The sequence below is a fragment of the Adiantum capillus-veneris genome, chromosome 20, assembly GCF_014529385.1.
Source record: "Adiantum capillus-veneris isolate H3 chromosome 20, ASM1452938v2, whole genome shotgun sequence".
In the NCBI taxonomy this organism is placed as follows: Eukaryota; Viridiplantae; Streptophyta; class Polypodiopsida; order Polypodiales; family Pteridaceae; genus Adiantum; species Adiantum capillus-veneris.
Window position 1 is genome coordinate 17,033,810 of NC_140950.1, and position 12,766 is coordinate 17,046,575.

Sequence of the window (12,766 nt, forward strand, 5' to 3'; positions counted from 1 at the left end):
GATTTCAGCCCTTAGCGTTTTCAGATTTCAACCCATCTCGTCGTCGTCCTCATCGTCGGCAAGTCCAAAGCATTGTAGAGATTTGTGCAATCAATAGTAGACCACTCTCACCATAGAGAGTGGGGCCTTCGGAGGAGGGTTTGACAACATTCTGGTGTCGTATTCTTCTCTCTCTATCTCTCAGTCTCATGCACCTTCATTCACAGTGTTCACCACTTTGTTTGTGTCCATTGCACTCTCTCACTAAAGGAACGGAAGGCTCCCCCTTCCGTAAGTAAAAGGAACCTTGAGCACAGTTCGGAGCACTATCTTGAGCAAAGTTTAACATTCACTTCCGTTGCACCTTACACAAACACAGAGTCTTCTAAGTCTTGTTTCTGAGTTCAGTTCAAGTTTCTTAAGTCTTAATCATGAGTTTAAGTATTGAATTAAGGATTAGTACCTAGAATCATTACAATGGTATCATAGCAAATTTTTTTCTCAGATCTGAAGGTTGTGAGCCTCTCACCTCGCCGCTACACTCTACCTCCTTCCTAGAGTTGTATGGAAGCAGAGGAACGGTGGTCTATGGGTGATTCTTTTGGCATGCACCCTTCCCGCTAACCTCAAAGCCTAGTTGGGAATCTCTGAGCGAAAGGAAGAGAGAGCAAGCGAAGAGGTGCTATGAAAGGTGGCGATGGGTTCTCTGTTTACTCATATGATTATGGGTGTTGAAGGCAATGGTACTCAAAGGTTCATGCAACTTGCCCTGTGTGACTCTTTCGCAAAGTGTGGTGACTCTCGTGGTTGAACGCACCTCCTCACCTAGTGATCGCACTCCCTCATTGGACAGCCACACTGGTTGAAGTAATTAAAATCGCTGGTCTTTCCACTTACGTTCAGTTGTGCCTCTTGCACAATTCATATGGAGGGCGGCCATATTTAAAACAGCTGGACCAATTTTTTGAAGTTAAATTTGACCAGCGTGGGCAAGAATCGAATCTCAACGTGGCCCTCTGACCGGCAGGAAAAGCCCCCCCTTAGCCTCACGATGGTCCCTCCTACACATTCGCCACCCTCTATTCCTCTCTGGCGCTGACCCCTTTCCATACATAAGCCTCATCGCTGCCTTTTGCTTATTGGCGGCTGTCACCAGCCAGTGGCAATTCCATTTTTGTTTATTTTCTCTTTCTTTGGGGAATTTATTTGTTTTACCTTTTGGAAACACCCCTCTGGAAATCTAACTGCCCTGCATTGCATAGCCAGTGTGGAACTGTTCAGAGAGAGTCCAGGCCTGAGGGCTAAAGAGCACTAAGGTTGGACAAGGACTACGGTTAGCCAAAGTGGGGTCATTGGCCAGCCAAAGCGGAATCCTTTGCTACATAGGCTACATTTCAGTTCTGGGTGTGGCTGCAGTGTACAAAGAGGGTCAGATGACCTAGAAGAATGTAATGGCAGAAACTCCTAAATTTTAGGGACTGCTATTTTTGGACGGCAAAATGTCTTCGCGTCATTACGTGCCGTTTGACATGGGGATCATTTTGTTACTATGTGGCCAAGTCAACAGAGGCTGCAGGTGAGATATTTTTAGACCCGAGGATCTAAAGCGGGAAAATGCACAAATGAGTGACACTTGGCACTCTGAGGCCAGTTTACTACTTAAAGAGAAGGCAAAAACGTGATTTTCAGCTGTGAGCTCGTTTTTGAGTGTTGTCACAGGTGGGAGAGCTTCAATGGAGTGTTGGCTTACCCTCTATGTACAGTGAGGTGCAGGATGTCATGACCTGCACACCTCTCACTGCTCTCTCTCCCCTATTCTTTATGGTTATGCCCCTCTAGTGGGCTCATCAGATTGACCATGTACAGTCTTGTGGTTTGATGCTCTATTGCTGAGGCAAGAGCCTCCCTGAACAGGAACAGGAGTAGCTAACTGCTACTCCAAAGCAGGGAAACGAGAGGGTGATAACCTCTCAAGTAAACACACAAAAATCAGCACTGTTTTATTGCTGATTTTGGGCTGTTTTGGGACTGTTTTGTGCTCGGAATCATGCTAGAATCAAGGGGCACGTAGTCCAAGGCATTGGGAACAGTGCAGGGACAGCTGACAGCTGAAATTAGGTCAGAAACAGGCCCTAACCAGAAAATACAGCGGTCTGAAATTTACTGTTTTGCAGCCGTATGGATGCCAGGTGCATTGGGAACAGTGCCCAATTGTCAGAGAACACTTCTGGTAAGTGTTGGGGCTCAAAACAAGTGAAAAACCAGAAATTCCAGCGAGCTGTAATTGCTCTTTTTGAGTTGGAATCAGAGGGTTTTTGTCAGTTGAATCAAGTTCCAGTGTTGGGAATTGTTTGGGGTCAATTTTGGAGCCGTTGTGCTGCCAAAACAGGTGTTGTATTGCTGGATACAGATTAGGATTCCCGGAACTCTGATTTTTGCAGGTTTGGGGCTGTTTCGATGCCCTAAATCCTTCCAGATTCAAGGGGCAACTAGTTCAAGGTGCAGGGAACAGTGCAGGGGCTACAGGGAGCTGAAAACAGAGAAAAACCAGTCAATAATCAAAAATTACAGAGACTGGTTATGCTCTGTTTTGGTCAATTAAAGGTGGAATCGGGACAAGGACAGTGGTCTCCTTAGGATTCCCTACTTGAAGACTGTTTTGGGCAGGGTTCTGCACCGTTATGCTGCCCAAATTCCTCCAAACAGAATAGAAACTGTGGGATACAGGTTTAGTGCTATAAGCACTCTTTGTACTTCCTCTTAACTGTAAAAGAATAAAGAAATACCGAAAGGGGCGCCTATTTAGGGGCCAATCTAGTGTCTGACTCGCATACAGATGCATTCTAGCATCTGTATCCCATTCCCCTCTCTTGTGTCATTATAGCATAGGTAGAATAGACAATAATAATGGGTGAAAGCTAAATCAAGGTTTGAAGTAAAGTCTACCGCCCTTTTTGAAGTTAGCACGCCGGTTACAGCGGCAGCCTATGTATAATCCCCAATTGGCTGCCCCCTTCTGCTGGTGATTGCTATGAAGGAGCGTCTCCCTTCAGCCCACACTTGTGCCTCTTCATTGCATGTACCTTTTCACCCAGGGGCTGCTGTTTTCAGCCAATCCCTGCCTCTTTCTCAACGCAAGGACGCGCCTCTTCAGTCAAGTGAGGTCTCAGCGCTGCCTTTCCTCAATCGACGCAGCCCTTCAAATTTCAGCCAGCGCTAGCCTTAAATTTATAATGACGTGGCACCAGTTTGCTGATGTGGCAAAATATGCTGACTTGGCATAATTTAAAGGCACTTACCATAATAAACCATCAGGCAGCCAACGTACAATCAGCCACCAACATCCTTCCAACGTAAGAACTCTCCATGATTCTCAGCAGCGAACCAGCCCCTGGGGGACACCTTCAGCGTGGGTTCAGCACAATCGACAGCCCCAATCTAGTTATTGGTCACTGGTGATTGACCGCCCATGGTCGCCAGAATGTCTTTGCCTTTACCTTGGTGCCCAGATTACAGAAAAGCGAAGCCCAGCAAGAAACAATTGTTCTCTCGGACTTGTTCCTGATGTTTCCGGGTGGTTCCCCACACTCCTCTTTCCTAGTAGTTGATGCTACACAAAATCGGCGATGGAAACAAGATGGCGATGACAATATATTACCGAAGATCCGATAGCAGTTTTCAAAAAGCAGATGGCAGCAATTTCAACAAGCCTCGCATCGATTCACACTCACTTGGATCAGATGCAAATACAAACCTCTTCTCAGAGTCAACCAACAACTTCTCAAACAATACATGCATCTTCTTCCAACGCTTCAGTGGTCGACCAAAAAGAACCAAACCAAAATTTTCTCACCCAAAGCATGGTTTTTCAGAGACAACTAGACACAAAGTACCTTCGTGCGAGCAGCAAAAGTCTCAGCATGAATATGCTTGGAAATGCTACAGTTCTAAGCAACCAACTTCTTATCGGAATCATCTGCAACAAAAGCAGCAACATGAAGCTTCCAAAGGATCATCACCAATATCAAGATGGACTTACTTAGTGGCACATATATCCGACCCTAGTCGAGTACTCGGTCGTGAATGCTGCGATGTTGGACAAGTTCTCCCTCGCGAGCCATGCCCTACATTTAAGTCTTTCTTATCTGATGGTGGTAAATTTAAAGATTTATTGATCCTTTCCTTGTGCAAGAGGATCATTCAGAGGTCTAAGAGGCAACAACTCCCTCAATCTTCCCCTTCTCAATTGGAAGCCTTGATACCCGCTGAGAAAGCTGTAGATTCAGAAGATTCCAGTTCTTGTGTGACAACGGACAAGCACATAACCCCTTCTTTGGCGGTGATCCAGGCAGGAAAATTTGCCTCGTCACCGCCCTTGTAGAATATAGTCTTTGTCTCTAAACAGATACCAGATGCTATGGTGAATGATAATTCTTCAAACTCGAAGACTCCAGTCCTTACCTTCAATGGTGCAAAGGACAAAACAGATGCAGGCTCTTGCAACATGACTTCAGTCGCTGCAATTGAATCTTTGGACACAACTTGTTTCACAGATAAACCTTTACAAATGGATATACCTCCAAACACTACTCTGTCTCCGTCTACGACATCCCTTCAGGAGGATTTTACTGTTCCAGACAAACCAATGGAATACCTTACAAATTTCAATTAGTGGTCATCACTCAACAAAAAACTCAAGTCAGTTTACCAATAATTTCACTCAAAGCAGATATAGATTCAATCTTTTATTGGACAAAGCTCGAAGTTACAAATGACTTTGACAAAGGTACTTATCAAGTTGCAAATATGATCAGTTTTCAGTTTGGCAAAATAGTCATGGTCAGTACCAGTGCCATGACATGGGACTTAACAGAAAGAGCTTTGGATGCAAAAGCACTACAAAAATATATTTCCTTCTCCCAAAGTTTTCTTCAACTACCCTGGGTTTTATTTAAAGAGGGAGGGAATGTCACGATTGTGACTATGTTAACAACATTACATCTACTCCTAGTTGCAGATACGCGAAGTGCCATGCCAAGGAGGACCCCTATGCTTGGATGGTCACACCCCTTCGCCCAAGAGACGTGCCTCTTTGCCAAAAGCCACACTCCTTCGAGGACTGGTCACACCCCTTCGCTCTATGGGTGCGACTCTTCGCCCAATGGTTGCAGCTCTTCGCCGAAAGGATGTGTCTTTACATCTAAAGTCATGTCTCTTCACCAAGAGACGTGCCTTTTCATTTGTGTCTCGTCGTCTCCTATATAAGCAGCCTATTGTACTCAGTTTCAAGCAGTCATTCAATCAATCAAACACAGAGTCTTCTGAGTCTTATTTCTGAGTTCTAGTTCAAGTTTCTTAAGTCTTAATCATGAGTTTAAGTACTTAATTAAGGATTAGTACTTAGAATCCTTACAGATTCTTTATGGGTTAAGCCCCTTGAGACAGAGTGATGTACACGGGAGCGCGTCCAATGCGTGATGGACTAAGGGTGGGAGTGCTAGTAAGTCCGGGGCAGGGAATTCTTTTGCAAACACAATCTTGACTGCTTTGTGTGCTCTTGAAGGACCGGTATACTTTCAGAAAAGCACACGACTAAAGCTCTGATACCACTATTACAAGCTTGGACACTCCAAGCAAGAAATCAATAGCAACACACAAACAGAAACTGCAAAGTCAATTAACTTTACGAGAGAGAGAGAGAGAGAGAGAGAGAGAAGAAGAAGAAGAAGAGAGTCAACACGTCACGGTGGAGTTTCGTGTCCAGAAGCACTGGCCCCAAAGACCGGCGCCCCTTTTGGTATTTCTTTACTATGATGTCGCAAGGGTACAACTCCCGAGGGTCCTTTGCTCTGAGACACTGTGTCCAGATGCTTTGCAAAGTGAGGCCCCAAGGGCTCCTTATAAACCGTACAAGGGTTGCCTAAAAGCAGAGCCCCAAAAGCACTCCTCCCAAAAGCAATAATCCCCAAAAGCATCTCCTGCCAAAAGCTTATGTGACTGCCAAAAGTTGCCAATAGCGTAATCGCAGCCTGCCATGTCATCACAACACCGCAAATCACGAGATTCCGTACAATTGCCACGTCACCAATGGCCAATGCGATTTACGAAAATTGGCTTCAGAGTTCAAGCTTTTGTGTTTAAGTTTTAGGCCCCTCGACCAGTGCTCCGTATGTTCTTCAAGTTTGCAGGGAACTAGGATTTTTCAAAATCCCTCAAAAGTCACGTAATCTTTTCAGGCCACTAGGCCAATCTTTATATGTTCTTTAAGGTTTAGCTTCCCTTATCCACTCGACCATTTCTCTTCCAGTTGGGCATGCCACATCATCACTTTGTGACACCACATTTGATGAGAAGCCTGTAAGCAAGAGGAAAAGTATCTCGAAGGTAAACTATCAACATGTCTCTCCCGTTTTCTCTCTTTTGCAAGAACAACGAGCATTGAGCACTTGCGGCCACTCCCCTACTGACACAAATTGTATAGGAGAAACCGCTGGACTCTATCCGATAAGCATTGCAATCGCTTCTCTAGTCTTCCGCCAGTATACCCAAGATCAATTTCTCCAACTGTCAACAAATGGAGTGATCACCTAGGAGTGTCGCAGAGAACAGTGCGAGACACCTTTGTGATAAGACCGGTCTTGCCAATAGCCATATGCTCTAGAAAGCCTCTATTGGCTGGCTGGATGCTTGCATGGTTGGCTGATTAGATTCCTTCATGGATCAAAAGCTTTTCTTCACTCATCTTCCTCATGCTACCGAAGTAAAGAGGAATAAGGGATTGATTCATCCTTCATACTTTTAAAGTATAACCCCTCTCACACGTTTTTGCCAGATTCCGGTACATGAGAGGCAAAAGGAGCAAATTGTTGCCCCAATGAAGTGTGTTCGTGATTCTTGGAATAGACAACTTGCTTGGCAACCGGGCCTAATGAGTATCTTGGGCAACATGTTGGGAAGTCTTTGATACAAGGCTCAAAAAGAGCTTGAGAAACTGCAGTCATGATGTGTTTGTGACCCGAGAGTGGATGGCTTGGGCATGATTTTCTCATGGTTCTCCCTATCAAAATGCTCGTAACAAAATGTGTTGACTATTCGAGTAAACAGGAAACAGAACGTATTCATTATTCGAGGATAAAGAACGGGATGGGTTCACAACTCAAGAGCGTGGAGTCTTGGTTTGGGTGTCCACGAGCCTTGATTTATCAGCTGGTGTAGACATAAGGGACAAATCAATTGAAGAATGGTCAGGAGTTGCATCCTTCAAGGAATATCCAACATCCCGAGTGCTAGGGTATCCATGGTCGCTTCTGCTTCAACTATTTAATCAGCTTCAGTCCATGTGAGCTGCGAAGAGGTGTTAAAGTTATGCATCTCATTATTCATGTGAACGTGCCCAATTTTTAACTTGTTTATTAAGTTAGTCATTGATAAGAATTTGACATAATTTATTTGGATTGGGCCGGGCAACAAGTACATAGAGCTTAAAACCAGGTTGGATACTACGACATCAAAGACAAAGGTGAAATAAACGATGAGCCAGAACAGAAGGTGAACTAAACAATGAATCGGAACGGCCAACAGTTTGCTCAGCCTTCTCCTCATTCTTAACAGAATCGTATATAGAATTAATGAGATTACAATATCACACTTCCATATTGTTCAAAGTGAAACAGCATTGCAAACGAATGAATGTCAATGACATGCTCCAAGCTCTTCGTCACTTTTTTCCTGGGGCCCATATTCTCTTCCATCGCCTTGCAATTGACTCCCGAGTAAGAAAACAACAAACTATGCAAGCACGTAGGGCAAGAGAATGCTACAGTACGTAAATTGAGCAAAGTCTTTGTTCTAAAACTTCGTAATTTCCACGCATATCTCCGTGACAAAAGTGTTCCATTCAAGGCATAGGCTAATGAGAGAGCTTCTCTATGATCTAGCCAACGAGGTGGCTGAAACTGAGAAACAAACATAGAAAACAACTAACATTCGTACAAAGCTATGCATACTATGCTTCCGTCAAATTTTGAAAACCATATGAAGCTATATAATCTTTTTAGCTTGCTACAAAAACCCGAACAGACATATTTCTGCAATACATTTAAAGCGAAAAAAATGAATTCAATACAGTCCATTTTTAAAGCCAAAAAAACTATACAGGAAAGAATGAAGGTTCTTTCATTAAAGAGACCTGTTATATAGCAATCAACCTTGTAAAACTACATAAATCAAGTCAGCTCCCAATATAAGGTGTTCAATGTCAGCATCTTGCATAGCAAATTGTAGAAAAGACTTTTGGACTTACATCAAGTAAATTATCTGGAAGGGGTGAAAGGACTCGAAAGACTGTTGTGCGATTGTCGAGCTTGTAACGCAAGGGAGCCCATTGCGATCCAACAACTCCAGGGCTTGGCCAAGGAGAATGGCCTCTCAAACCTCTGGGAGAAGGCTGAGACAAAGTTCCAAAGGACCCCTGACCTAGGCCAAGAGGCTGCTTTGATGTGTCTTTTTTGACTCCTTGATCTGATGTTGATGAAGTTCTCTCAACTGAAAAAGGCAAAGTCTGTTTATGGACACCCTTGTCATCTGTTCCCTCCTTTTCTGGGAGTGCCTCCTTGTTTGTTGTTTGTTCCAAAGTAGTTCCCTTAGCACCTCTAAGTACGGTGATTTCGTGTTCAGCTGTGGTACCATTGCCCTGTTGGATTAACAAAAAAACCATGAAAAAAAAAGCTCTTATAAACAGTTGGATTGGATTCCATTAAAAAGCATGGTACTATTTGCTAATAAAAACCGCCACTTGAGTGGCACTGTCCTTTTCCACTTCAATGCAATTCACCTGTTTAGAAAGTCGCTCCAATTTGCGTCGAAATTCATCTCTCCTTTGAGCCAGCTCTTCTTGCTTTTTCCTTATTGCCTCCATCGTTTGCTCAAGTTCTTCTTGTTTTTTTTGAGATGTGTTTGACAATAAAAGAGTGCCAGATTTTGCGGCTTGTTTCATTTTGTTAGCCTCAAAAACAGTTGGCAGAGCATCGGCCTGCTTCTTCCCCTTCAATATGGAAGGCGAAGTATCACCAGCTGGCCCATGGACATCTCCAGGCCCAAAATCCTTCCCCTGTGCCAGAGATGGTAAAACCATGGTACCTTCGATTGAAGAAACGGGTAAGCTATCTCGTTTAGCCCAAGACAAGCGAATGAAGCGATTCCCCATCACAGCCTCAGGTGAGTTCAGGGCAGCTTCTGCATCCGCATGTCTTAAAAACTGTACAAAAGCTCTATCCCCATGGATAGGAACCCGGATATCCACAATATCTCCGAACTTCTGAAAATGCGACATTAAGAGCTCCTTCCTGTTAGGATTATTTGGTAAGCACCCAACATACAATGTATTCTGTGCCCTCTCAGAAGGAGCCCTTGAACTTCTTCCCCCATGTGGATTATAACCTAATTGCTGCAATCCAACCTCTCTTTCTGGTGTACTGTTACCTGCGCTTTTCACAATCGTACCTTTTGATGCTCTCATTGACCTCTCTTCAGAATCGATTTTCCATTTACCCGGTGAGTTTGATGGTCCATGAGCCTCTCTTTTGAAGACCTTCTGAAACTGTGAGCTGTCAACAGGTGGTTCAATGAACAGAGGAATGTTGCCATCCTTAATGTCACCTTGATCCACACGCCCAATGCGATTCCAAACAGACTGCCCTGGTCCCATACCTTGAGACCTGGCCATTGCTAATGAAGGTCTCCCATAAGCTTCATCCTCGGGGCTTTGCCCACTTCGCTCTAAGGCTGAACTTTCGTTCTCACTATCCTTCCTGAAAGGAGGAAGCTTCACTATTGGAGCAGGCTGCTCTTTGTTCCACAAGGGCTGATCTGGATCATACAAGTCAGGTTCGGTGCTAGCATTACTTCCTGAACCTACCTTAGAAAAGCTTGAGTCCATCAACGCTGACAAGTTTACATCTCTAGTAACCATGTTTGAGACTCCTGAATAAGGAGATAAGGATGAAGATGAAACAGACACAGTACCAAGCGCCATACCACGTCCACTTGGAAGTGCCACCGACAGATTGAACTTTGAGAGAGACTGTACAAAACCAGCTTCAGAATTAGGCAAGCTCATAAAGACAGATCTGTCAAAGAAACTCAAGAAAGGTATATTACAAACCTGGACATCTTCAACCACTATCCTGTTGGCACCATGCTCCATGGGGCACAAGTCACCCCTAAGACAGTACCCACGCTCCTCAAAATCTGGACATCGAGGCCGCAGCGCCATTCCCAACCCCATATTCATTCCCACCCCAACAGCAGGGCTAATTGAAACGCCTCGAGAGCCTGGCATCCCTGTGTTTAAAGGCAATGGATGATCCAAAGTACCGTTTGTCATTCCTGTGAAACGATTATATCCGAGCCATGGGGAGTGCGAAGGATTTCCTCGACTAGAGCCGGACCTTCCAGAATAAAGACTCTTAGGAAGGCCTGACGACAGCATGAGTGCAGTAGAGTCAGCATCTACAGGAGTAGCTCTTTGCTCACGAGAGCCCGACAAAGACGGAGTTCCCCCTCTGCCTCTGCCCATAAGCCCTCGGGATAAACCATTTTGATGTTCAAATCTGGATCCCAGACCATCGTTGCGAAGTACTGGAGCTCCACGTGATAATCCACGCTGGTTCGCATCCATGCCAAGCCTGGTAGCAGCGCCAGACACATGATCACGACCCAAACGCCTCTTAGGCAGCCCATCTTTCTCCAATAAGTTAGGACCCTGATGAAATTCATCTGTGGGGTTTTCATCATCAGATCTACTACGCTTGCGGAGGGGGCCATCGTGGGTATCTCTATCAAGCGAGCGGGATCTGTCAGCACGTCTTCGGTGCTTGTGATTTCTGTCATCATCCTCATCATCACTGCCCTCCTCCTCATGATCTGTGCTACCCAGATTGTTTGAGTCGGTATGCTTTTGCAATTGGGAAGAAGACTTAAGTTCTGCATTGTCCCCAGTTAATGCAACTCTAGCCATTGAAGGGGCTGGCATCGAACCTGGTTCGTCTTCGACCCTCGTGTCAAGTTCCTCTTGACGTGTTGCAATAGTGCCGTCTTCGAGAGCACGGAAAAGGTTCACTATGAAGATCTTTGAATCTGTACCAAGCAGCAAAGAACTATTGTGAACTTGGGCACTTTAATGCAGAGAACCAGTCGAATAACATCAACCAAACCAAGTATTTGTTAGTGCAAACAGCCAATGAAGGCACAACAGACAACAAAGACCTACAAAGTACTTGCAACTTTTGTTGACCCTTTTGCATCACTTAAATTTGCGTGAGTACTACTTAGAGCCTTCTTTGTTCAATAAGTAGCATACCAATAGCTAAATCGTCTCCAGGCAGCAAAAACTGGTACACTCTCTAGTGCCAGCTAAGTCTAACCCATTTAAGCTAGAAACAGAAACACTGGACCAAAAGGATCTTATGCAAAACAACAGCTCACTATAACCACACCAGCATACCCTTAAACCCTTATATTTTCACAATGCAGCACACTTAATACAGCAACAAAATGCTTGATTGAGAAAATGGAAAAAAGATAAACCTTCTCCCAAAAAGTCGACCAATTTTTCCGTGCAAAACGCTTGTAGCTCTGCCTTTGGCTTGTTATTCTTGAGTAAGGCCCACACATATTTTGCAAGTATGTTGGGGTCGGCCTCTGTCCTGTATGCACATAAAGAGAGGCATCGCAATAAGAGGCATATCTTCTTTCTTAGCTGCTTAGAGGAAGATGACAAAAGAAGCATAATGCCGTCTCATTATCTGGAATTGAAAGCTAACAATGTGGCTACTCCTAAAGAATCTAGCTCCTGATGTGTAGAAAAATGAGGCATACGCCTATGGAGCATAAGTATATAACTTACAGAGGTTGCAGATGTTTGACAAGGTAATTGTTAAGGGCAGCATCATCCTCAATCTTCATGATGCTCACCATTGCTGAAAAAGTGATAGAAGAGGGGCTAACCCATCGGCCACCACCTCAATTTCACATGATTGATAGCCAAAAGCTTGCATGATCACGGGAAAAAGGCATCACAAAACTCTGATCAAGATAAGCGCCTTGGGCCCAACAATGGTAGAGATGTGTATGTACACGAGGCTACGTGTATACGTGAAACACACCTTTCTGACTCTGTGCGTATGATCTTGAACGAGGAAATGGCGGCCGCAAAAATTGAGCAAGCGCACCTCTGAGAAGATTCAAGCTGCTAGTAGACAATCTCGAGGAGAGAGAGGCCCTCGCGTAGCAAGCACATAGAGGGCAACTGAAAAAGCTCCGGCGTGTGAACCACAAGGGGTGCGCCGAACACCCACATCAGAGAACTCTCGCACGCAGGAGAGCAGATGATCATACCTTTGTTCTTGAGAAAGAGAGGAGGACGTCCTTCTTTTGCAGCACTCACTTGATTATTTTCTAAGGGTACCATTTCCTAGATTAATTAATTTGTACAGCCAAACGACCTCCTCTGCTATACCGTATTGGACTTGAGGCTTGCACATTGTGTTACAGCCTAGTGCCTTAGAGGTAACCCTCCTGTTGTCGGACCTAATTGATCTATATGCTCAACTATTGAGATCCTTACACGACTATGAAGCTTCCTTTTTCGCCGCTCCACGGGTGTGAGAGCATCACACATTCGTTGTTGCATGCCCACAGTTCCTCTCTCTCTCTCTCTCTCTCTCTCTCTCTCTCTCTACCAATGCTTGAAATAAACTTTTCTAAGCATTGGGAGAATCTATCAATG

General features: G+C 44.6%; 1 protein-coding gene across 3 annotated transcripts in view; it reads right to left on the reverse strand.

Moving 5' to 3' along the window:
* Positions 1–12,426, reverse strand: part of LOC147432173 (zinc finger CCCH domain-containing protein 41-like) — a 58,338-nt gene extending 45,912 nt beyond the window's left edge. For all 3 annotated transcript variants that reach the window (XM_086492157.1, XM_086492158.1, XM_086492160.1), the window contains exons 1-5: positions 11,885–12,426; positions 11,566–11,684; positions 10,142–11,115; positions 8,813–10,060; positions 8,282–8,671 (exon numbers count right to left, since the gene is read on the reverse strand). In XM_086492157.1, the coding sequence (XP_086348283.1) occupies positions 8,282–8,671; positions 8,813–10,060; positions 10,142–11,115; positions 11,566–11,684; positions 11,885–11,955 (2,802 nt within the window). In that variant the 5' untranslated portion in view covers positions 11,956–12,426. The remainder of the gene's footprint in view (positions 1–8,281; positions 8,672–8,812; positions 10,061–10,141; positions 11,116–11,565; positions 11,685–11,884) is intronic.
* Positions 12,427–12,766: the final 340 nt, after the last annotated feature.